The sequence below is a fragment of the Leucoraja erinacea genome, chromosome 10, assembly GCF_028641065.1.
Source record: "Leucoraja erinacea ecotype New England chromosome 10, Leri_hhj_1, whole genome shotgun sequence".
NCBI classification, from domain to species: Eukaryota; Metazoa; Chordata; class Chondrichthyes; order Rajiformes; family Rajidae; genus Leucoraja; species Leucoraja erinaceus.
Window position 1 is genome coordinate 47,369,928 of NC_073386.1, and position 27,336 is coordinate 47,397,263.

General features: G+C 41.5%; 1 protein-coding gene across 1 annotated transcript in view; it reads right to left on the bottom strand.

Annotated features, from left to right (window-relative positions):
* Positions 1 to 27,336, bottom strand: part of lamc1 (laminin, gamma 1) — a 185,870-nt gene that overhangs the window by 88,562 nt on the left and 69,972 nt on the right. Inside the window, exon 2 of the mRNA XM_055642147.1 lies at positions 17,468 to 17,772. Within this exon, the coding sequence (XP_055498122.1) occupies positions 17,468 to 17,772 (305 nt within the window). The remainder of the gene's footprint in view (positions 1 to 17,467; positions 17,773 to 27,336) is intronic.

Genomic DNA, 27,336 nt, shown 5'->3' on the forward strand with positions numbered 1-27,336 from the left:
CCTTTAAGACAAATCCATTCCAATTAACATCCATGGACTTGGCCAGAACATTTTTCTGCATGTAACTGCAATTGCTAATATCCATGCCTGTTCTATTAATTACCATTGTTATCCTTTTTTTACATGCTGCTATAGCTATACTATAGGACTCAATATCTATACCTCCTAAATATGATCAACTCCATATTACACTGACCTTTCCCTCTTTTGCATGTGCATTTGTAAATACTTGTTGAATGTCCAATTAGTTAGGCAACCTCCTCTCTTCCCATTTCCCTCGCTTTGTCATCAAGATTTAGCAGACTCAAGGCCAAAGTTTTCAAAATAGAGGTTTTCTTTTCTCCCACTTCTTTTCTTATCCTACCATCCCACCTCCAAAACAACTCTCAAAGAGGAATTTGGTTGGCAGTGTTTCAATATTTCTCCTGAAGAAGCAATCATACTCATGTTATCTGCAAAAGGTATATTAAGGAGCAAGAAACGCATCCTTGTGAGGTACCAGTGTTGGGAATTACTGCAGAGGATAGATTGTTGACTATGCTCACAGATTGCGGTCTATGGGTCTGAAAGTCAACGACCCAGTCGCAGAGGTAGATGCTGATTCCTCCTTTGGAGAGGAGTTTAGAATACGTTATGGTGCCAGCTGTAGTCATTAAATAGGAGTTTGACGTACGGATGGCATCTGCTGTGGATCTGTTGTTACAGGAGGCAAAAGCAGTGGATCAAGGCTGTCTAGAAGGCTGCAGTTAAGGTATGCCATCACCATTTTCTCAAAACACAAGGACATTCCAATTGCTATTAGAACGGGATTCCATGGAAACTTGTTGGCCCCAAACCCTTACCACAGTCCTGATCCAAATTTGGACCCAGTTCTGAAGACCAAATAGGAAGAAGAATCACCTCAACTACAAGGTGTAAATATTGCCAACAACATTCCTGGACTCAACTACATCGAGGCTACAGCCAAATAAAGCACACAAACACCTGTACTTCCTCAGGAGACTAAGGAAACTTGGCACATATCCATGATAACACCATGGATCACTAAATGTGAATAAATAGAACAAGCGAGTACAAGTAAAGGTGAAATCATATTAAAATAAAGCAGATTATTCAAAATAATAGGCCCAGATCAGCCAGTCTCGTGTCTGGTTTGCCAGTCAGTAAAATTGTGCTGAATTCCTTGTTCCACGTTGCTGCACTCTCAGAATATATCAGAAACCTTGATACTCAGTGCATTAAGCATCCAGTGTCCTTTTCAGCCGAGAATAAGAAAAAGACTCCGTATTTAATCAGCAGACAATTTCATAATTCTTATGTTTAAGAATGAACTGCAGATGCTGGAAAATCGAAGGTAGATTGGGTGAACATCTTTTCTTCTAAAGTTGTGGATTTTAATGTATCAAAGTAGTCTGTGAACATGTCTCTTTGGCCATGTGTTCATCCCATTGAGCCCAATCCTATTTACTTCTGATGAGTAATATCCAATGTGATAGCTAACTGGTTGGAAGTATTTGGATGGCATACAACAGTACCAGTGTTCCTATCCTCCCCAACTATAGCACCTACCACCATTTCACTGCATAGCTGCCACTTTGGGTATTTTACTGCACCATTAGCAGAGTTACAGATGAAGCTGACTATTCTCATAACCAAGCATCATCCACCAGTACTGATCGTATATGAGGAAAATTGATGAACTGGTGCTAGATCTCTGAAAAAATCTTGCAGAAATGACATAAAGCTGTGATCAGGTTATAAGAATTATGAAGGTAGACAAAAATGCTGGAGAAACTCAGCGGGTGAGGCAGCATCTATGGAGCGAAGGAAATAGGCAACGTTTCCGGTCGAAACCCTTCTTCAGACTGATGTGAGGGTGGGGGGGGGGGGAGGAAGAAAGGAAGAGGGCTGAGGGAGAGCTGAGAAGGGGATAACCAACCTGATCTCCCAATGGCTCAGCACTTCAACTCCCCCTCCCATTTCGAATCCGACCTTTCTGTCCTGGGCCTCCTCCATGGCCAGAGTGAGGACCACCATAAATTGGAGAAACAGCACCTCATATTTCGCTTGGACAGTTTGCACCCCAGTGGTATGAACATTGACGTCTCTAATTTCAGGTAGTCCTTACTTTCTCCTCCCCTTCTCAGCTCTCCCTCAGCCCTCTAGCTCCACCTCGTCCTTTCTTCCTCCCTCCACCCCCCCCCCCCCCCCCCCCCCCCAAGCAATTTGAGAGATTTCCATTATATCCTTGAAAATTACCTTTTTAATTACCTTTTTATCTAATTATTTAAAGACCGAAGAGGGGTAAAGCAAATGAAGAGAAATATTGGAAAACAATGAGACATTGTTTTGCATAAGAGTGGGCCGACAAAGTTATCGGATTAAGGGGCAATGTGCAGCGATTTTGCATACATCAAAGTAATAAATTTTGGACATGAAATGAATGAAGCCGAACAGAGAATGGATTATACTCAGAATCTTATATTGTGGGAATTCCATTCCTGTGCAATCAATTTTTGAGTTAACTGACCAAAATTATTTGCTTGTCTGATAACATGCTGTTGGTGTATAAGCAGGTTCATTCATACTCAATACCAAAATTCTTTGAAGCTTTTAATCTATAACTAGGAATGGAGCCGAGAACATGATGTTATTTTACACAACCCATTTCCCTTCAAGATAATCCTCTATTTTTTTTCCATGAGCCTCAAGGTTATTCAGTCCATCAGGGGACCCCCAATACTATTTAAATTAATTACACTCATAATAAAATTATATTTTTGACCAATCCTGTGCTCCACTGCAGTTTTGAACTAAATTCATATACTTTGCTATCGGCATTTCTTCATCCCCTACTCAATTCAGGCACTTCACCATGCCTTTCTTTGCATGATCGTCGTAACTTTTTCAAAATGTAGATCGAGATAGATAATTATTTTGGCTTTATTCGCGTTGTTTTAACAAGCTCATATGAAATTTCATACATCAGGTTCTCCAATACCAAATTAATTTCTATTTTATTAAACCAAATTTTGGCTTGTTGAGAATGGCAAAATATAATTTGGCATGTAGTGTCACAAGGCGATATTAGAACAGGTGATACAAATAATAGTTAAAGAGGTATGTTTTAGGAATTAAGTTACATTTCCTGGGAGATAATGTGTTGTGAAGAAATAATTCCAGAACTTAGGCTTTGGGCAGCCATAGCAAAGAATGTAAAGGGGAAGCGATGAAAGTCAGAGATGGGCAAGATGCCAGAATTAGAGGATAGGCAGAGACCTGAGAATTTAAAAGCTGGAGGAGTTTGCAAACAGGCTTTAACATATAGATTTCCCTCATTGGTAATTGAAGCAGATCAGATTGAATTAGCAATAAGCATGAAAAGACATGAAAAGACTGGAAGGCACACCTTGGCTTGGTACAAATCAATTCAGAATTAGTCTATAAATTCCATGAAAATGGAGAGAGCGAATTAAAACAACATGCCATACAACATAGAGTCTCAAATGGCATAGGTTATTTTAACTTGATAAAAAAAATCACGAATCGTCCACTATTTAGGTCATAAAAGCCGAGGAATGTATCTAACAAAAAAGGAACAGCTGCATATAGGAAAACGCTTACAATCTACTTACTCAAGTATTTTAGCCATAAACTGAACTGCGATCTGAGTCTGATGGAGAAGTCAAAAGTTTTCAATTGTGATTTGTATTGGAACCAGAACAATAAAATTCTTACGCTGCAGCTTTACATCTTTAATTACAACAAAGTAACAAATAAACATCCAATAAATTAATCAGTTTTACCAATTTCTCACTTGCCTTCTGTCTGAAGAGCAGCTTGCACTGAAATTATGTTAATTTTCTGTCAGGGTACAAAACCAAATCATCAGCTATTTCATGTATTACGTCCTATATCCACCCAGTTACATAAAAGATCAGATTAGCTTTCTTTCCTCTCTCAGAATTCAACAGTTCATAGGGTGAAGCACTGCTATCAGATAAGCATCTTCTGTAAAATAAGTATGAAATCTTAGCAGTGTTCAGTATTCACTTTTATGCTGTTATGCTAGACAATAGGATTGGTAGAACATTGATACCAATTCCTCCACCCATGGAGTAATAAGCATTAATAACCGATTAAACATACTTAAATTTAAAACCTTAGTTTCCTTTCACAATCTTCAATTCCAAGAGGAAATATACCTCTCAATTACAACACTGACAACATTTTGCAAGAAAACTGATCAATCAAACAAAACACGCTCCACAAAGACTAAATCAGCCAATAATTATTCAAATTATTAATCTGCTAGCTACCTGTACGTTTCTACATCAGTGCCCATGAAAACAACCTTTGTATCTTCTTATTTTATTCCTGCTGGGACCCCAAACTCTTCCTTTAATCATCCCCACCTCCCGTTCGAATTAAGAAATTTGGCTTTCACACTTGTCTGCCTGGTGATCCATTCCAATCTACATCCATCACTGCAGCCTTTGTCTAACAATAATTAATAATCAATGCATGGCTTCTCCTTTTACCATTCTGAGCCCAAATTGTATAAATACCATCTATCTATCTATACATAACTAAAGATCTGATCTTGTTATCTTCCTGTTTGCGCGGTCATTCTAGTTGCGCAAAAACGGTACACAATAGCGCTACGATATTTCACCAGCTCATTCACCGTTCTCCTCTGCTGCAATTCACCGTTCTCCTCTGCACCAAGTTTCGTCCCCTCCCCCATGATACCTTCCCCTCTCCCGCACAACCGTCTTTTCTCCGAGCTCTCTCCCCCCCGCAATCCCTGCCCACACACCCCCTCCTCCACCGCCCACACACCCTCTTCCCTCCCCCAAACCCCTCACTCGCCCACATCCTCCCCCCCGCCCGCCCACCCCCTGCCCATGAACACCCACCCACCCCCTCCCCCCGCCCACATACCACCTCCCCCATGTCCACCCACCCCTCCCTTCCACCCCCCACCCGTCCCCTGCTGTAGAACGCAACAAGAGACGCAACAAGAAAGAATGGACTGAATAAATCACATCTTTAATGTTTAAATTGTTGTTATATTTTAAGAGTTATTCACATTTTAAGCTTTAATAAATCCCTTTTCCACTTGCCGTGTTCTACGTCACAATGAGAACCCAATGGCCGGGAATGCTGTGCCGCCGGAGAGCTGGTAAGTGGATGGGGGATGGGGGATGCGGGGGGTGTGGTGGTGTTTAGGGGGGATGGAGTGAGTGCGTGGGGGGGGGTGTGGGGGGGGGGCGGAGGGCAAGGTGGAGGGGGGGGGGGGGGGGGGAAGAGGGGAGGAGGGGGATCAGAGGTGTCACAATGGGAACCCGTAAGCCGGGCCTGTGCAGTTAGGGGCTATGGGTGAGTGGTGGAATATTGTACTGGGGGAACGGGTTCCACTGGGCGAATGGTGGAATATTGCGTTGGGGAATGGGTTGATTTGGGGGACCATGCTTCCAGTGTGACTGGTCCCCAACGGGTCCCACTTAGTCTATGTATTTCCAAAACCCATCAAATTCTAAATAGTTTCATCATTTAGGAGGCATAATGTTCAAGTATGTCAATCTTTGTTGAAATTTATGAATTCACGTGAAACTAATGTATTTACAGTGCCCTCCATAATGGTTGGGACAAAGACCCGTCATTATTTATTTGCCTCTGTATTCCACAATTTGAGATTTGTAATAGCAACAAAAACCACATGCGGTTAAAATGCACATTGTCTGATTTTAATAAAGGCCATTTTAATACATTTTGGTTTCACGATATATAAATTACAGCAGTGTTTATATAGTGAATTCAGAAAGTATTCAGACCCCATTCACTTTTTCCACATTATTTTAAAATGGATCATTGTTTTTATCACCTAGAATGAAGAAGCTAAAACAGATGTTTAGAAATGTTTGCAAAGTAATTAAAAATAAATAACTGAAATATCATATTTACATAAGTATTCAGATCCTTTGCTAGGACACTCAAAATTGAGCTTGGGTTCATCCTGTTTCTTTGATTATCCTTGAGATGTTTCTACAACTTGATTGATACAAGATACATTTATTTGTCACATGTACCAGTTGGTACAGTGAAATGTGTGGTCACCAGTGGTAAATTAAATTGATTTGGAAAGGCACACACCTGTCTATATAAGGTCCCACAGTTGACTGTGCATGTCAGAGCAAAAACCAAGCCATGAAGACGAAGGAATTGTCCGTAGACCTCCGAGACAGGATTGTGTCGAGACACAGATCTGGGGAAGGGTCTAAAACAATTTCTGCAGCATTGCAAGTCCCGAAGAGCACAATACCCTCAGTCATTCCTGAATGGAAGAACTTTGGAACCACCAGGACTGGTGGCCGCTTGGCCAAACTGAGCAATCGGGGGAAAAGGGCCTTGGTCAGGGAGGTGACCAAGAACCCGATGGTCACTCTGACAGAGCTCCAGAGTTCCTTTGTGGAGATGGGAGAACCTTCCAGAAGGACAACTATATCTGCAGCACTCTACCAATCAGGCCTTTATGGTAGAGTGGCCAGACGGAAGCCACTCCTCGGTAAAAGACACATGACAGCCTGCTTGGAGTTTGCCAAAAGGCACCTAAAGGACTCTCAGACCATGAGAAACAGGATTCTCTTGTCTGATGAAACCAAGGTTGAACTCTATGGCCTGAATGCCAGGCGTCATGTCTGGAGGAAACCAGGCACTGGTCATCACCTGGCCAATACCATACCTACGGTGAAGCATGGTGGTGGCAGCTGGTGTTTTTCAGTGGCAGGAACTGGGAGACTAGTCAGGATCGAGGGAAAGATGAACGGAGCAAAGTACACAGCGATCCTTGATGAAAACCTGCTCCAGAGCATTCTGGGCAACAGGACAACAACCCTAGGCACACAGCCAAGACAACGCACGAGTGGCTTCGTGACAACTCTGTGAATGTCCTTGAGTAGCCCAGCCAGAGCCCGGACTTTAACCTGATCGAACATCTCTGGAGGGACCTAACAATTGATGTGCATTGACGTTCCCCATCCAACCTGACAGAGCTTGAGAAGATCTGCAGAGAAAAATGGGAGAAATTAACCAAATACAGATGTGCCAAGCTTGTAGCGTCATACCCAAGAAGACTGGAGGCTGTAATCGCTACCAAAGGTGCCTCACCAAATTACTAAGTAAAGGATCTGAATACTTACCGGTATGTGATATTTCAGTTATTTCTTTTTAATTGCTTTGCAAAAATTTCTAAACATCTGTTTTCACTTTTTTGTTATGGGGTATTGTGTGTAGATTGATGATAAAAAAAAAGAATTTAAACCATTTCATAATAAGGCAATAATGTAACAATGTGGAAAAAGTGAAGGGGTCTAAATACTTTCTGAATGCAGTGTATAGTCCGCCCCATTTCAGGGCACCATAATGTTTGGGACACAGCAATGTCATGTAAATGAAAGTAGTTATGTTTAGTATTTTGTTGCATATCCTTTGCATGCAATGACTGTTTGAAGTCTGCGATTCATGGATATCACCAGTTGCTGGGTATCTTCTCTGGTGATGCTCTGCCAGGCCTGCATTGCGGCTATCTTTAGCTTATGCTTGTTTTGGGGGCTAGCCCCTTTCAGTTTTCACTTCAGTATATAAAAGGCATGCTCAATTGGGGTCAGATCGAGAGATTGACTTGGCCACTCACAAATTGACAAGTTTTTAGCTTTTAAAAACTCCTTTGATGCTATAGCAGTATGTTTGGGATCATTGTCTTGCTGTAGAATGAACCGCCAGCCAATGGGTTTTGAAGCATTTGTTTGAACTTGAGTAGATAGGATGTGTCTATCATAATTCATTATGCTACTACCATCAGCAGTTGTATCATCAATGAAGATAAGTGAGCCAGTACCTTCAGCAGCCATACATGCCCAGGCCAAAACACCCCCACCACCGTGTTTCACAGATGAGATGGTATGCTTTGGATCTTGAGCAGTTCCTTCTCTCCTCCATACTTTGCTCTTGCCATCACTCTGATATAATTTAATCTTGACTCATCTGTCCACAAGATCTTTTTTCCAGAACTGTAGATGCTCTTTCAAGTACTTCTTTGAAAACTGTAATGTGGCCATTCTATTTTTGCAAATAACCAGTTTTCTGCATGTTGCAGTGTAGCCTCTGTATTTCTGTTCATGAAGTCTTCTTAGGACGTCCACCTACGACCACATCTACGACCACTAGGTGACAACCGAAATCAACCTACACCCACTCGCGACAAGCTACGACCCTGTCGTCGACAACTGAAGACAATTCAGTCGCCGGTACCGGTCGCCTGTTGACATAGGTAGTTGCCAATGGAATTCACCAAAGTCATCACCCGGTGACAACCTGCGTCATCCTAGCGACAACCTACGACAGGAGAAGACGTCAAGCCACAGTCGCAGAAAGGTTTTTAACATTTCAAAATCCAGCAGCAACAAGAAAAAAATTACGATTCTTTACGCGACTTGAAGAGACCATACAGGTGTCACCCCGCGACCATGTGGCAACAGTCTAATCCCCGAAAATAAGTGGGACAGGCCCATAACGGTTTTATTCTTGTTTCTCAGTCTCATCTTCTTTTACTTTCATTGGCACACCTTAGGTCCTCATGCTGATAAACAGCAATAAAAGTTTCCAAAGGTGATGGAAAGACTGGAGGATAGACTAGTTGCTGAGAGCTCTTTTATATCTGCATGGAGGAGGCAATTAGTCTGTGAAGCCATGTGTCCCAAACATTCTCTGCGGTGGAGGCAGGTTCTCTGGATGCTTTCAAGAGAGAGCTAGATAGGGCTTTTAAAAATAGCGGAGTCAGGGGATATGGGGAGAAGGCAGAAACGGGGTACTGATTGGGGATGACCAGTCATGATCACATTGAATGGCGGTGCTGGCTCGAAGGGCCGAATGGCCTACTCCTGCACATAATGTCTATTATGGTGCCCTGAAATGGGGGACTATGTATAAACACGGCTGTAATTTCTACATTGTGAAACCAAAATGTATAAAAATACCCTTTAATAAAATCTGACAATGTGTACTTTAACCACATGTGTTTTTTTTAATATTACAAATCTCAAATTATGGAGTAAGGAGACAAATAAATAAATGATGGGTCTTTGTCCCAAACATTATGGAGGGATATATATAGATATATAACATATATATAAAATCTTCAATTCCAAATTGCTGTTGACTGGTTAGCACGCAACAAAAGCTTTTCACTGTACCTCGGTACACGTGACAATAAACTAAACTGAAAATCCAAGAAGATACTGCATGCTCTGCATTAGTGGGAGGAAAGACGAGCAGCTGCTCACCACCCACCGCACAAAATACCAACTAATTCTTCATATAATTGCAAAAAACAAGAAATTTAAGGAAACCATGACCACAAGCACTCTTTAGAAGCATCTGTGAACAATGCAGAACTATTGCTCAGTTAAAAACATTTTCTGACATCAGAATATATTTCTGACATCAGAACATATCAAGATGCAAATGATTGCCTCCATGACCCTTATATTAACAAGAAAGTCATTGTCTTAAATTTGTCTGACATTTTTCAATATTGCAGTAACAACTGGCTATCAGACGTCTGATGAATATTTTATGTAAATGGCTCAATATTCAACTAAATTATTTGCAAAAGATGGCCAGCTTCCACCTCTTAAAACCAAAAAGAGGAAACATACCTTCAAACAAGAATTTTCCAATAGTTGTTTGAAAACAAATTGCGCCAGATCTAATCCAGTGCTAAAAATGATTCTACTCTCCAAGGATCAGCTACCAAGCACTGGCATGAAGATAATGCCTTAGAGTTAAGATGGTACATTTAAGAAGAAAAAAATACTTGGCAATGAACATTGGGATAATTTATCGTAATCATTCACAGTCCTTATGTTCATGTGAAGTTAGTTGATAAGCCCCAGTGAATTATACAAAGGTGGCATCAAAAGGGAACCAATCTGCAATCACAGATTTTTAAACTACTTGCTCAACTTGACAACTCAAAAATAATTTGAGAACACTCTAGATCCAATTTTGTCAGCCTGAAGAATCCTTCCAAGCTAGAAAACAGCAAGAGACTGATTAGAATCAACCAAGTATTACAATGCATTGCCATCATCCTACCCATGTTTTTTTTAAAACATAAAACCTCACCGTACTATGACCCAGAAAATATACTCTGCCAATAAGCAGTTGCCGAGTAGGTCAAAGCGAAATATAAAAATTAATCCTTTGCTGGCGACCAGGCAGTCTTCCAACCGATTAATGCCTTTTTAGGAGTGCAGTCTTAAACAGTGATGACAGAAAGAAAAACATGTAAAATTGCAAGACATACTCAGCAGGTCAGGCTGCTTCTGTGAATAGGGAAAGAGTCATCTTTTTAGGTCGGTATTCCTTCGTCAAAACCTCAAAGGAAAAAAGGTGGCTAACGTTGTGCTATATTTAAGAAGGGGTGCAAGAACAAGCCAGGAAGTTATAGGCCGATGATGCTACATCAGTTGTGGGAAAGTCAGTGGACGGCATTCTGAGAGGCGGGATTTGGAAAGGCAAAGTATGAATATCATCATGATTTTATGCAAGGTAAATTTGAGGTTTTTTTTGAAGTGGCGATTAAGAGGATTGACAAGAACAGTGCTGCAGACATTGTCTAAATGGTCTTTAACAAGGCAATTGTCAAGCTCCCACATTTACTATATGTGGGATCCAGGATTAACTAGCCAATTGATACATCATTGGCTTGGTGTAATAAAGAAGATAGTAGTGAAGGGTTGATTTGCAGATTAAGAGTCTGTGACAGAAGTGTCCCATAGCGATCACTGATAGTCCCCTGTAGTTGGTCAAACAGGCAAGTCCCCAGATTACGACATAATTCTATCCGAGAACTATTCAGAACCTGAACTGCTCCTAAATCAGAAAGAACAAAAACAATTATGTTTGAGAAGATCGGAGAAACAGCTGTGATGGAGGATAGCAGCAGCCAGCCGACCTCACTGACTCAGTGGACAGCTCTGTCCGGCTCAACCCTCCCACCAATTGTGGTAGCTTGGGGTAGGGAAGGCACACTGAAATATGCCATTCTCACCTGGCAGAAGATGCCTGCCTATGTCCATAAATCGAATGTTCAAAATCTAGGAAGGACCTGTATATATTAATGATTTAGATGATAATACAGTTGCATGGTTAGCAAGTTTACGGATGATACCAAAATCAGTGAAGAATGCTACCTAAGATTACGATAGGATCTGGATCAAATAGAAAATTGAGTCAAGGAATGGCAGAAGGTATTTAACTTGGATAAATGTTAAGCCATCAATCTAGGAAGTTAAACCAACGCAGGTCTTGCACAGTAAAATTGTAGGACCCTGGGGAGTGTTGTAGAAGTGAGACATAACGGGGTACAAATAAATAGTCCCAAAGGATCTAGGGTGACGGAGGGCGTAGCCGGACATAATGCGTCTCCATCATCAAGTTCACCGACGACACCACTGTGGTTGGACGAATCACAGATGGGGACAAGTTAGAGTATAGAAGTGAGATCGACCGCCCGCCCGACCAAATGGTGCCAGCACAATAACCTGGCTCTCAACATCAGTAAGACCAAGGAACTATTTGTGGAATGGAAGGGGAAGGATAAGGACCCACAATCCTGTTTATATCAAGGATCAATAAGTTCAAATTACTGGGTGCATATATCAGAAGATCTTTCCTGGACCCAGCACACTGGTGCAATTAGAAAGAAGGCACATCAGCGACTCTACTTCCTGAGAAGATTACAGAGATTCAGCATGTCGAAGAGGATTCTCCTAAACTTCTACAGGTGCACAGGTGCACTAGTTGCATCGTGGCCTGGATCGGCAACTTGAAGCATGGAAATCTGCAGCTAAAGTGATGAAACTGTTGAGTATGAACAAGTGCAGGAAGAAGCACCAATGTATTTGTCTATGTACCAGAACGTGGAGTTGGCCCAGGTAGCCTGAAGAAGGGTCCCAGACCTTGGCTATTCCCTTCACAGATGCTGCCTGACTGCTGAGTTCCTCCAGCGCTTTGCTTTGCTCAAGAATCTAAAAATATTCAGTGCTCCACTGTACAAAGATAAATCTGAAACCCCTACCGGTAGAACTGAAAAAAAGACTGTTCCACATATCCCACAACAAGTTAGGCATAGCATGAGCCCATCAAATTGCTCAGAGCTACACATTCAGACTGGAGGAAGAGAGTGGAGTTGCAGAAGTTCAATGCGTGAACAAGTTTTGGCAGGCGTGTGTGTTGGTGGGGGGAGGGGATAAACATGGGATGGGTTGGCCCTGTGCTCGCGGAAAAAACAAAGAGCCTCAGAATAAGACACGAATGAGATGTTGGAGTATCTCAGTGGGTCAAGCAGCATCTCTGAAGAACATGGATAGGTAATGTTTCAGGTCAGGACCCTTCGTCAGACTCCGTAGCATCAGACGTGGTGGCATACACCATCTACAGCTCCTTGCATCTCAGATTCCTCAGATGTGAGATGGAGGTACAGAGAGATTGTACACCTGAAGCAATAGTGAACAAACTGTAGGGCCATGGTATTCCAACTCTGCATTTCACAACTCCCACATCCTTTTGTCCAGGTTATTTTGTCTACGTTTCCACTCTCTACTTGCTTCTATTCAGAAATTGACCAGATCACCTTGTTTTATTTTCCCCCATGGTCACTCTGGTTTCACTCTATCAGAGACATTCTCCCTCGCCCACAACCTTCTTTAGTCTCCTTTGCAGTTCTGACAAAGGATCTCTGAACTGAAACTTTCGCTCTTGTTTCTCTTCCCACAGATGTGGCCTGATCTACTGGGTATTTCCACCATCTTCTGTTTTTATTTTAGATTTCAAACATTTGGAGCTTTTTGGTGATGGAAAGAAATAGTGGATCGTGCCAAGTTTTTTCTCTGTTTCCCATCATTAGAGATTTGTAAGAGATACAGTGAAATTATCATCTCAAATACCATATAATACAAATCACACAACTGAAAGTAACCCATATTATGCAGGTGGATATCCCAATTTGAAATGCAACATAAGGATTAAAACAAAAAAACTGGACTCAGCAGTCAGGCAGCATATATGGAAGAGAAATAGACAGACAACATTTCGGCTCAGGATCCTTCTTCAGAGTGATGCATTTGCATGGATTACAGCTTGAACAGACTTCAACTTAGAATATGCCCATGAGTCTGACATTAACCAAAACTTGGTTAGTTCTTTTCAAATCATTGCAGTATTTTTGAGATGTTTATGCATCAGGAACTACAAGGACAAATCACGATCAAAAGAGGCATGTTGTAGAATGATGCTGGGGTATTTCCACTTAAGGAAAATGTGCTGAGATTTCAAGGCCGATTAACAATGCAGGTGGTAATATCTTTGGTTCCACATAACATTTCCTTACTGGAAGTTGCCATTTCCTGTCCGGAAACAACTAGAACAATGTTACAAAAGCAGACGGGAACGAAACAAAAGAGCAGCAGTGAATGCATCCAAAAACTGCTTTTTTTTCCATTAAAAAGTAAATTTTGACTGAAAAAGAGAGTTTCCCAAATGGAAATCAGGTCGCAATTCCAACAGTTGTCCCACTGCAAGAAATTAATCCAAAAAATATTGTAACAGATAACACAAGTTTTCAATTTTTTGTAATAAGAGTAAATGCCTAAAAGTTAAAAAGTCAAAGAGCTGAAATATTAAATCACGACTTCCCCCTCAAATCACACTTCCAGGCATAGTTCTGCTTTCAAGATAAACAGCAGGAGTTAAAGAATGTTCATCAGTCTGAAGAAGCGACCCGACATGAAACATAATTTTGGAATTGTTAAATATCAATTGCTCTACTGTACAAAGATAATGCCCTGACTAAGAAACAACGATTAAATTGTTTTTCTGATCAACAATCTAGTCTGGTTTAGAAGGCACCGCCTTCAGGATATCTTTAGTATTCTTGTATCATAGCGAGAGATTTATAAACTGATTTAAATGAGTCAAGCAATCCACTATCACTCAAGTACAGGCAGTCTATGGGCTCTCCCCAAAGACTCCATTCCTGCCAACGTCAGTTTGCTGTAGTTACCCATATTGTTTCACTCAACACACACTTGTTGCAATTATTTCACTTTGCTGAATAATCATCCTAATAACATCACCCATAATTAAAATAGTGGAATATGTATTGTATCCAGTCATTAATGAATAGCATGAAATGTTTTATTGTTACAGGCTAAAAAATGCTTTAAAAGTATGAAAGAATTTGTATGGAATCAGATTTCCATGGGTAATTTGTTCAGGAACTAATCAGGAACCTGTCAATCTCCGCTTTAAAAATACCCAATGACATGGTCTCCACAGCCGTCTGAGGCAATGAATTTTGCACTCGCCACCCTCTGGTTAAAGAAATTCCTCTTCATCTCCTTTCTAAAAATATGTCCTTTTATTCTGAGGCTGTGCCCTCTGGTCCTAGACTTTCCCACTAGTGGAAACATCTTCTTCACATCCACTCTATCCAGGCCTTTCATTATTTGTTAAGTTTCAATGAGATCCCACTTCCTCCTTCTAAACTCCAGCGAGTAGAGGCCCAGAGCTGTCAAACATGCATCATACATTAACTCAATCATCCCTGGGGTCATTCTTATAAACCTCCTCTGGATCCTTAGATATGGGGCCCAAAACAGCTCACAATATTCCAAATGCGGTCTGACTAGTGCCTTATAAAGCCTCAGCATTACATCTCTGCTTTTATCTTCTAGTTCTCTTTAAATGAATGCTAACATTACATTTGCCTTTCTTACCAGATTCAACTTGCAAATTAACCTTTTGGGAATTTTGCACCAGCACTCCCAAGTCCCTTTGCACCTTCGATTTTTGAATCCTCTCCCCATTTAGAAAATAGTCTATGCCTTTATTCCTACTACCAAAGTGCTTGACCGCACACTTTGCTTTGCTTTATTTCATCTGCCACTCCCCCCACCTGTCCAAGTCCTTTTACAGACTCCCTGCTTTCTCTACAGTGCCTGTCCCTCCACTAATCTTCATACGTAAACTTGGCCACAAAGCCATCATCCAAATCATTAAAATACAACGTTAAGAGAAATGAACCCAACACTGACCCCTGCAGAACACCACTAGTCATTGGCAATCAACCAGAAAAGGTCCCCTTTATTACCACTCTTTGCTTTCTGCCATTCAGCCAATCTTCTATCCATGCTGGTATCTTCCCTCTAATACCGTGAGCTCCCTTTCTATTAGCAGCCTCAAATGCGACACCATATCAAAGGCCTTCTGAAAATCCAAATGTACAACATCCACTGACTCTCCTTTGTTTACCCTGCTATTTACTTCCTCAAAGAATTCCAACAGATTTGTCAGGAAAGATCTCCCCTTCACGAAACCCTGCTGACTTTGGCCTATTTTATCATGTGATTTTTAGTACTCAGAAAAGTCATCCTTCATGATGGACTCCTAAATCTTAGCATCTGCTGAAGTCAAGCTAGCTGGCCTATAGTTTTCCCTCACCTCCTTTTTGAGCAGCAGAGTTACATTTGCAATTTTCTAGTCCTCTGGGTCGACTCCTGGCTCTACTGATTCTTGAAAAATCACTACTAATGCCTCCACAATCTCTAAAGCTACCTCTTTCAGAAGCCTGGGGTGTAGTCAATCTGGTCCAGATGACTTATCTACTTTCAAACCTTTCAGCTTTCCAAGCACCTTCTCTTTAGTAATAGCAACACGTCTAGCTGATGCCCCCTGACTCTTTTGAATTTCTGGCACATTGCTGGTCTTCTGCTGTGAATACAGTTGCAAAAAACGTATTAAATTAATCTGCCAATTTCTTTATTGTAACCTGGAGAGTAGGCCAACTCGCCCCTTTGAGCCAGCACCGCCATTCACAGTGATCATGGCTGATCATCCACAATCAATACGGCATTCCTGCCTTCTCCCCTTATCCCCCGACTCCGCTAGCTTTAAGAGCTTTATTGGCCATGTCATCGGGTGATCGGCCATTGAGCATGCTTTTTATATGCTGGAGAGAAACCTGAAGGAGACTAGCCCCTAAAACAAGCATAAGCTAAAGATGACTGCAATACAGGCCTGGCAGAGCATCACCAGTTGCTGGGTGTCTTCTCTGGTGATGTTCTGCCAGGCCTGTATTGCAGCCATCTTTAGCTTATGCTGTCGGAGGATTTCTCTTTCTTATAGAGAGAATTCTTCTGTCATCAGCTGTGGAGGTCTTCTTTGGCCTTCCAGTCCCTTTGCAATTAGTAAGCTCACCAGTGCTCTCTTTCTTCTTAATGATGTTCAAAACAGTTGATTTTGGTAAGCCTAAACCTAAGGTTTGGCTGATGTCTCTAACAGTTTTATTCTTGTTTCTCAGTATCATAATGGTTTCTTTGAATTTCATTGGCATAACTTTGGTCCTCATGTTGATAAACAGCAATAAAAGTTTCCAAAGGAGATGGAAAGACTAGGTGCCGAGAGCTCTCTTATACCTGCATTGAGGCAATTAAACACACCTGAGCAATTACAAACGCCTGTGAAGCCATGTGTCAAAAACATTATGCTGCCTTGAAATGGGGGGACTATGTAATAAACACAGCTGTAATTTCTACCTGGTGAAACCAAAATGTATAAAAATACCCTTTAATAAAATCTGACAATGTGCACTTTAACCACATGTGATTGTTTTTAATTACAAATCTCAAATTGTGGAGTACAAAGGCAAATAAATAAAGATGGGTCTTTGTCTGAAACATTATGTAGGGCACTATATATTACTATTATAATATGGCTCTGTAGTCTTATTTTATTTACATCATAGATCTACATTCCACCACAACCAGATAGAGAAAGAGACTGCAGATTCTATCCTACATCCCACACGCTAGGGACAATTTACAGAAGCCAATTAACCTACACTGAGCAAAACAATTTGTTGGATGAACTGAATGGTTCAGGCAGCACACGTGGAGAGAAAGAGGCAAACAATGTTTATGAAGATAGACACAAAGCGCACGAGTAATTCCGCGGGTCAGGTAGCATCTCTGGAGAAAAAGGACAGGTGACGTTTCAGGTCGGGACCCTTCTTCCGACAATGTTTCTGGTCAGGCTCCTTCTTCCGATTGACGGTTATATGATTGACATCAGAACATTAATGCTGTTGTAAGCACCACCTGCTGTTGATCAATGTTTGAACAAGTACTGAGGTACATGTGAAAACAGGATTCAGCATTGGTCATATCTTTCAGGAGAAAAACTGAACTTAAGAGGAAATAGGCTGTTAAACATTATTCACAATACAAAGCATTTAAAAATAGATGGAATATTTAAGGTTTCTTTTAAAACACCTCTTTTAAAATATACTGGACATACAAATAATTTCATATTTACCAATTATTCATTTTTTAATCTACTATACCTGCAGTACAGGGCTATTGTCAAAGTTGTAGGCACTGGGCCTCCCTTCCAGAGTAGAAAAGGCTACATTTCCTCCAGTGAGGGGAGATATATCACTAAATTCATCTGTACATAGTGCCTGTTGTTCATCATCTCCTGTTCGGATAAACCCACGATTCATTTTGTAATAGGTTTTTTCACAAGATCCACTGTAATACTGGTAAGGTACCCAAGTTCCATCTTCACCTGTTCGCTTATGAATAGCAAAGCTTTCAGGTCGACTTGTGTGGAATTTCAGTCTTACGTATGTGATATCAAATGCTTTATCTGCAACAGAAAAAAAAAATACAGGTCTACCAGTTATTTTTTGTCTCTCAGTTTAGTGGCTTAAATTTTTTCTTTAGAATACAATCTTCCAATGCAATTCACAATCATGTTAGACTTGAAGCCAAGAATTATGGCTGTTTATGAACCAGTCAATATTTGGCAGCAAGATCAACAAAACAAACGAGGTGAATGGAATTCATTTTTTTGCACATTTAAAAAAGGAATGATGGCCAGAAATTCTTACTCATTTCAAATTTCAACATGATGATTTTGCTTCCATCCGTACATGCAAAAAAATGGAGACATACCAGTTGTGCTTACAACTTGTATCAACTTAAATTTGTACAGGAATACCACAGAGGAACTTATTTTCAGAAAGTGCACATCTACTATAAACTTAAATATGCAGACTAAACTACCCTGGAAGGAAAAAAAAGAGTTGATTAGACAAGCAGAAAAATAAAATACTTTTTTGCATAAATATTATTAGAAGTAACCTTAGAATTGTACTTATGAAGACAGCATAACCATATAGGATGGTTTAGCAAACACACTCAAGGATGTTTATATACAAGCTGAAAAAAATGACCAGACTACTATGCAGATTCATTTTATGTCTGGTTTGTTTTGCTGATGTCCGCCAAGTCAGAGATGGATTTTGCAGAAGTTTACCTCTACGTGACAACTTGAGAGTTTTGTCTTATTCTTTCCCCATAAGTCTGATTTTAAATCTATCCATCTCTCTATTGAAAACTGTGCTATTGAACCCTACCTGTGCACCCATTGATTTCAGGTAAGGCATTCCAGATCATAACTTATGGGCCAAAAAAATGTTCGTCTCAACTCTGGTTCATTTGCCACTCTGCTCTCCTCATCCTCAGATTACCAACATACCTGCCACTGGAAAATGTATGCTTACTCTTGTAAAATAATTTATTATTTTTAACACATAGATCAAATCTAAACTTTCGCACCTTTAGCAAGAGAAACTGCAGAGATGGATCATTACTGGGGTGAGGGATACACCACAACAAGGCATACACGTTTTCCCAAGGTAGGTGGAAGGGCACATGCTACAATGAGGATATTCTGATTCTGCAGCAAGATATAGATAGGTGAAGAGAGTGAAAAATGGGAATTTAATAATAGGAAAGTGTGAGGTCATGCACTTAAGTATCAAAAGGATCTAAATGGAATTAGACCGACCAAGATGTTCCTGCACATAAATCATAATTTTGCAGGTAGGTGACACAAGTAGTTAAGGTTGTGAATAGCATACTAGTTGCTGCAAAGGTTTGGAGTTTAGAAATATTGTACAGGATGTTGGTGAGGCACATAAGATGTACTGGAAATTGTAAAATTGAGGTACATGGAAGTTTCTTCTTAAAAGAGTAGCGTCTCAGAATTGTAGATGCTAGTTAATTAGAATGATTTAAAAGGTATACACATTTTTGAAAGGGTGAGGAATTGTGGGAAATGGGGCCTGGCTCAGAGTTGTTGTACCCTGGGGTAGATTAACCATAATATATCGAATTACAGAGCAGGCCCAGGAGCCAGACCGCCTATCCCCTACTCTTATTGTCTAAATAACAGTGCCATGAAGAATTACAGAGGTGTTGCAAATACCATTGAAGTTAACAATGACATACATGATGAGCCTGATGAGCAGCATCTATACCTTTGGTGGCAACATGAAGGAAGTTTGAAGTGAGTCCAAAAATCACTATAGAAACTGATCAGTATGTTGTAACACGTATGGATACATCAACAGACCAGTCTGTAATTGGAAAAATTGCCCACAGGCAAAACCTTGGACAAGTCAAACTAATGATGGGTAATGCATGTACTCCAGCAAAGTGCTGCAAACATTAGAGGGAATGAGATCACCATAGCCCAAGGTAATAGAGAACGCACGAGACAACAGATGCTGGAATCTTGGGCACAAAATATATTGCTGAAGGAACATCTGTTCATTCCCCTCCACAGATGCTGCCTGAGCCACTGCGTTCCTCCAGCAGTTTTTTTCCCTCCAGTCTATGTGACTAAAGTAACCAGAGAGCAACAACATGAAAGGCAATGTGAAGAGACAAAACAGGAGAGGAATCAGATTCAGTGCAGCATGGCGTGATCTTACTGCATCAGACCAATCAGAATGGAAAATTTCAGATTTTAGTTTAGGCCAAGTTTGAAAAGCTAGGAAGAAAAGCAGCAGTATGGAGCGTAGTCAATTTTACAAAGCTAAAAAATGCAATAAAGATAACAAGGTCTATGACATGGCTGACTGGATTGCACAAATAGATCAAATTGATTTCAGACGTTTGAGAAGATTTGGCATGTTATCAAACCTCTACAGGGTACGGTCTGACCACCCAACACAATCCCACCTAGACATTGAACCACTACCAGAAGTTGCATTACTATGGATGCTCTATGTACTTTATTTACACTATCATGATCTGGTTTACTTACAATAACTGATAAACAGCTGCATATTTATTTTGTCATTGTGACTAATGTGTCTACAAAGCTGCAGCACGTTCAGAGATACAGCACGTAAACTGGTCCTTCAGTCCACTGAGTCCACGCCGTCGATTAATTACTCATTCACATTAATTCTGTAATCCCACTTTCTCATGCATTTCCTACACATTAGGAGCAATTTAACAGAGGCCAATTAACCTACAAACTCACACAATCTGACCACTGCAACTCCAACTCTGTGCTGCCACCAGGCCAATGTGCCTCTATGGCCAAGTTAAGGGCCTGACCCACTTGAGCGTCATTTACCCGTCACGCAGGTGACGCGCAAAGATTTTGTGAATCCCAAAATCCTGGGGCTCCGCACGCGACCGCGCGTCACTGCCTATGCCACCACGCCTCACCATGCGCGCATAATGCACGCCATGCACAAATCACGTGCGCGTCATGACGCAAAAATGATGTCGCGTAAATGACGCCCAGGACTAACATTTTCAACAACTCTGAACTTGAATGGTACAAGATGCTGCTGGAAACGTGGCAATTCAACATAATCTAATATTCTTACACTCTTGGACATAAGTGTGATTGTGTTTATGTAATGTAAGATTTTTACTGAACTATATATAAAAAAAGAATTTCATTGCACCCAGGTACATTTGCCAATAAAATACTATTGAACCATTAAAAACTTAAAGACTGGCAGGATGCAACAAATGCACTAGGTGCTCCTAACACACCGGGTGACAATAGACAATATGTGCAGGAGTAGGCCATTTGGCCCTTCGAGCCAGCACCGCCATTCAATATGATCATGGCTGATCATCCACAATCAGTACCCCGTTCCTGCCTTCTCCCCATATTCCCTGACTGCTATTTTTAAGAGCTCTATCTAGCTCTATCTTGAAAGCATCCAGAGAACCTGCCTCCACCGCCCCTGAGGCAGAGAATTCCACAGACATCACAGACAACTCCTTGAAGGAACAGATATCTGCTCTGCAGAGTAAATATTTTATTTATACTTTTCTGGTGCCAGACTAAATCACCTAAATATTATTCAAGACCCTTAATCTTTGGCAGCACCCCAATCTTAAATGGATTTCACAACACAGGTTGAGAACCACTGGTTTAAATGGTTCTGAAGTATGTTCATAAATACAAAAAGGTGTATGTGAATGTCAATCAATATATAACTGATACGAATCAGGGGGCGAAAAAAATAAATCTACGGAAAGATCCAGAGTACAATGAAGATACAAGACAAATTGATGCAACAAGAGAAATCTGCAAAGTATCTTGAAAGAAAATAATTGTGTGTGTATATGCGAATAAAGATTCTTGAATTAAACCAAATTATATTACAAGCGATTACATGAGAACCACAAGAAATTAGTGTGCAAAATTAGAGCACATTGTATTAGGGGTAGGGTATTGACATGGATAGAGAACTGGTTGGCAGGCAGGAAGCAAAGAGTAGGAATCAATGGGCCCTTTCCAGAATGGCAGGCAGTGACTAGTGGGGTGCCGCGATTTAGAGGAGGGAATTAAATGTACCAACTCTCCTAATTTGAGGAAGGACATTATTGCTATTGAGGGAGTGCAGTGTGGGTTCACCAGGTTAATTCCCGGGATGGCGGGACTGACATACGATGTAAAAATGGGTCGAATGGGCTTGTATTCACTGGAATTTAGGGTGAGAGGGGATCTTATAGAAACATATAAAATTCCCAGAGGATTGGACAGGGTAGATGCAGGAAAAATGTTCCCGATGTTGAGGGAGACCACAACCAGTAATCACAGTTTAAGAGTAAGGGGTAGGCCTTTTAGGACTGAGATGAGGAAAAACGTTTTCACCCAGTTGTGAATTTGTGGAATTCTCAGCCAGAAGGCAGTGGAGGCCAATTAAGTGGATGTTTTCAAGAGAATTAGATTTAGCTCTTAGCGCTAAGGGAATCAAAAGATATGGGGAAAAAAGCCAGAACAGGGTCCTGATTTTGGATAATCAACCATGATTATATTGAACAGCAGTGCTGGCTCGAAGGGCCATATGGCCTACTCCTGCACTTATTTTCTATGTTTCTATGTACAGTTTATATGTTTGAATGCAAACATTTGTTTGACAGTCAATCTGTGTTGATTTAGCAGTGTACATAAACCTCCAATAAAAGTATCATCACTTTTTATATAGCATTGTTCATATTTCTTGCTGAAAGGGAAGTAGCCTGATGTATGTCTGTTAGTTTTCAGATGCTGGTTTGCTATCTTAAGAGTCACATAGCATCGAAACAGGCCCTTCAATATCCTAGTTCTTGATTCCCATATCATGGGAAAAGGCAATGTGTATTCACCCTATCTATGCCCCGCATGATTTTATATACTCCAATAAGATCACGCCTTAGTCCCTTGCACTCCAAAGGACTAAAGTCCTGGCGTGCCCAACCTCTCCCGATAGCTCAAATGCTCAGGTCCTGGGAACATCCACGCAAATCTTCTGTGCACTCTTTCCAGCTTAATGACATCTTTCCTACAGGAAGGTGACCAAATTAAACACAATAGGCCAAATGCGGCATCACAATGTCTTGTGCAACTGTATCAATGTCCCAATTCCTATTCCCAGTTTGTTGACTGATAAAGGTCAACATGCTAAAATCCTTCTTCACCACCCTATCTACCTGAAATGCCGCTGTTGCGAAAACGATCTACTATAGATCCCTATAACACTCCCCTCATCCCTGTCGTTCACTGTAAAGGTCCTGCCCTTGTTTTCCTCATACTTATCTGCATTAAATTCCATTTGCTATTCCTAGGCACACTTGCCCAGCTGGTCAAGATCATGCTGTAATTCTTGGTAATCAGCTTCACTATCTACCTATTTTATTGTCATCCATAAAATGACCAATTATGCCTTGTATATTCTCATCCAAATCGTTGATATAGATGACAAGCAGAAATAGACCCTGCGCTGACCCGAGACACATCATTAGTTACGGGCCTCCAGTCCAAAAAATAACCTTTACCACCACCCTCTGCTTCCTACCGTTGTCGATTCTGTTTTACGTTAGCTTCAAGATGGCAGCGCTGCCTTAGCAGCTGCGGCTCGCCTGCAGCCCGTTTGTTTTTCTTTTTTTGTTTGTTCTTTTGTCCTGTTGTATTTAATTTTGGGTTTTATTATGTTGTGTATGTGGGTGGGGGGAGAAACGTATTTTTGGTCTCTTCCTTTGGGGGGATGCGACTTCTCTTGTCGTATCCCCCGTGTCCGTCTGCGCCGAGGCCTAATAGCGGAGCTGGCGGCCTCGGAGCTGGGGCAGCGTTCCAGCGGCAGCGGCGACCCGACCTCGGAGCTGTGGCGTTCCGGCGGCGGCAGCTGCAACCCGACCTCGGAGCTGTGGCGTTCCGGCGGCAGCGACGACCCGACCTCGGAGCTGTGGCGTCCGGCGGCAGCGACGACCCGACCTCGGAGCTGTGGCGTTCCAGCGGCAGCGACGACCCGACCTCGGAGCTGTGGCGTTCCGGCGGCAGCGGCAGCGGCGACCCGACCTCGGAGCTGTGGCGTTCCGGCGGCAGCGGCAGCAGAGACCCGGCCTTGGAGGATCGGCCACGGTGGACGACATCATCAGGAGCTCGCAGGTCACAGGTTGGTGACCTGTTTTTCCGGAGTTCCCGCAACAACAGCTTCGTCCACTGGACTGTAGGGCGGCGGCTTCGGCCACCCTGGGCCAGTTTGAACCGGCCCATTCGTGGCGCTTGGATTCAGCTGCGAGACTTACTTACTTACCATCACCCGGCGGGGTCACAACATCCGGAAGCCTCGGCGCAGAGGGAGAACAAGGAGAGAAGAGACAAGGACTTTAAGATTTTTGCCTTCCATCACAGTGAGGAGGTGCCTAGTGAGCTCACTGTGGTGGATGTTAAATTTGTGTTTATTGTGTGTTTTTGTCATTTTTATTATATGTATGACTGCAAGGCAATGAAATTTCATTCAGACCAAAAGGTCTGAATGACAATAAAGGCTACTTTGACTTTGTACTCTGTGTGTCTTGGCGATCTGACCTTCCCGAGTAACCTACCACGTGGAACATTATCAAATGCCTTGCTGAAGTCCATCTTTTCAAGGTACTAAACTATCCTGACTATAATCAACTCCTATCACTCCAAACGCATGTATATTTCATCCCTCAGAATCCTCTCTAGTAACTTTCCTAGGCTGACTGGTCAGTAGTTACCTGGTTTTTCTTTGCAGCTCTTCTCAAATAGAGGCACAACATTAGCCACCTTCCAGTCTTTCAGCACCTCGCCCATGGCTAATGATGCAATCTCTTCTCTTGCTTCCCAGTGTGCTGATCTATACCAGATTTATTTATTTATCTACCTTCATTTATTTTAGTACACCCAGCACCTCCTCGGTTGCAATGCGAACTATGTTTCTTAGTCTTCATGTTATACTCAATGGTAAAGGAGGGAAATATTAATTGAGGATCTTGTGCATCTCCTGCTATTCCGCACAAAGATGACCACTTTGGTTTCTGAGGGCCATATTCTCTCTAATTACACTTTTTTTTAAAAACACATCAATTATATATTGATCCTTCTTAATCTTATCTGTCAAAGATATCTCATACTCCCTTTATGCCCTGCATTTTCCATAACTAATTTAAAACTAATATAACTGCGATTGCTGGTCTCAAAGTGCTTGGCCAGTGACAACTCAGTCACTCGCCCAACCTTATTTCCTAAGAAGAGTAGGTCAAGCATTACCCTCTCCCTTGTAGGGCCCACTATATATTGCCCGAGGAATCATTCCTGATCACACTTGTCCAATTCCACCCCATCTAAATAATTGGCACCCCGGCAGTCCCAGACCATATTGAGAAAGTTAATCCTTTACTGTGAAAACCCTATTAGTCTTATCTGTGTCTCAATTTCCCAGAATATTTCTTCCTCTATTTGGAGGCCTCTAGTACAATCTCCTCACGGCAATCTCCTTTTTATTTCTCTGCCCCACCCATACGGGTTCATTGGAAGAATAATGTAATCTCAAAATATTACGATAATGTTCTTAAGTAATAAACCAATTCCATATCCTCTTATCATCACCATTATTTCACTTGCACGTCACTGCCCTAGAATATTAAGCTGCCAGTCATTCCGTGCCTTAGCGAGGACTTTGTAATGGCTACAATGTCTCAGTCCATGCCTAGAGTTCATCCACCTTACCCATCAGGCCTCTTGCACCATAAAGAAAAGCAATTTAATCCAATAATCCTTCCTCGTTCCATGCCTTGCTCCTGCCTGCCCAGTCTATTGAACTTGCTGTCATTGACATGTGTGTCGATTTCCAGACTCCCAGCTAGCTACTGCTTTGGATCCCGTCCCCTGGCCAATTTAGTTTAAACCCTCCCTAGTGGCACTTGCAAACCTACCACCAGGACCCCTCCAGTCAGATGCAACTCGTTCTTCTTGTACAGGTCACTCTAACCTAGAAAAATCCCAATGGTTCAAGAATCTGAATCCCCGACCTTGCACCAATTCCTCAGCCACGCATTTATCAGCCCTATCCTCCTACCTTCGTGGTACTGTGAATTACTACCCACGAAATTCTGTATTTTAATCTTTCACCCAATTCCTTACTTTCACTCTGCCGGACCGCAACCATTTTCCTACAGATGCCTTTTGTTCCACAGGGCACAGGGACTTCTGGCTCTTCGTATTACAATCGCTACGTCTGCCCGCTGAGTCTCAGAGCCAATCTTGATATCAGAACTGTTCGCAGCTGCTGCTATAGGCTAGATGATCAGGCCCACTAACAGCATCCAAAAGGGTCTACTTGTTTTCAAAGGGAATGGCCACAGGGTACTCCTGAAAGGGGCTTCCTCAGTGGTAACACAACTACTTCTTGCCTACACCTTGGCCTTATTAAAACATTTAACTATGAAGCCCTCAACATCCCAAACGGTCCTCAATATATCCAGCTCCAGTGGTCTGTAAGCAGCAGCTATTGGGTGCACTTCCAACAGTCCTTCGGAACACTAGAAGTTTCCCTGATCTCCCACGTCCTACAAGGGGAACATACCAGTGCCTTAACAAGCATATTCACTGACTACTAATTGCAATTTTCATTGCACTTAGACTAAAGAGCAATCAGTCAAATATCTTTCACATACTAAGCCTTGTCACTGCAGTCTCTAAAGCCAATCCTCAGCATTTACGCTGAATCACAACTCTTACACCTCAAGCAGTCACTCCCAAATATGGCCACTCCAAAATGGCTGCTCCACTAGTGCCTGTCAGCCTTTAATATACCACCAGGGAGTTACTCCTAGAAACCAACATCCTTTTTAAAGTCACCTGTGCTGCTCCTCCTCTCATCTTAAGGAATGTGTTAAGTAGTTAATTGCTGAAAAATTGTGATAATAGATTTGCAGCTTTAGTGAAGACAAAATGCCATAATTAAAAAAAAAATGTGCTTTCTTGATTCTTCATGTTTGAGTCTGAATGAGCAACAAAGCTTGACAGCTCTTGATTAGTTCAGAACCCATAATACATTTTTAGCATTATCAACCAAAATTAATGCCAAGACATAATGGGAAATATTATGGCTGATGACAGAACGGATATTTTTTAGCATTATCTTAAAGGAGGAAAGTGCCAAGCATTCTGGACATAGTAGACTGGGCTGGTAGAGGGATTTGCAGAAACAAAGAAAATAAAAGTTTACTTTAGCTTTTAGGAAGCAAAAATACAAGTACAAACAGAACAAATGGAAGGATACAATTTCAATACCAGAAGTAGTTTGGCAGTATTTATGACACTATTTAAAGATATGTGCCCTTAAAAAGGACAATATCTCCTTCTGCCCCATTTACTTGGTATTCATACTGTTCCAAGGCACTGACTAAGAATATTACAATGTTATTCAGAAAAGGCAATAATCAGGAAATGTGTATTGTTTCTCCTACCACAGATGCTGACTGACTTGTTGAGCGTTTCTAGCATTTTCTGATTTTAATCTACCCGATTACACTTCATATCCTTGTATTTCGATATCTCATTTTTCAAAGCTTCAAAGAATACAATGTTTGTTGCATT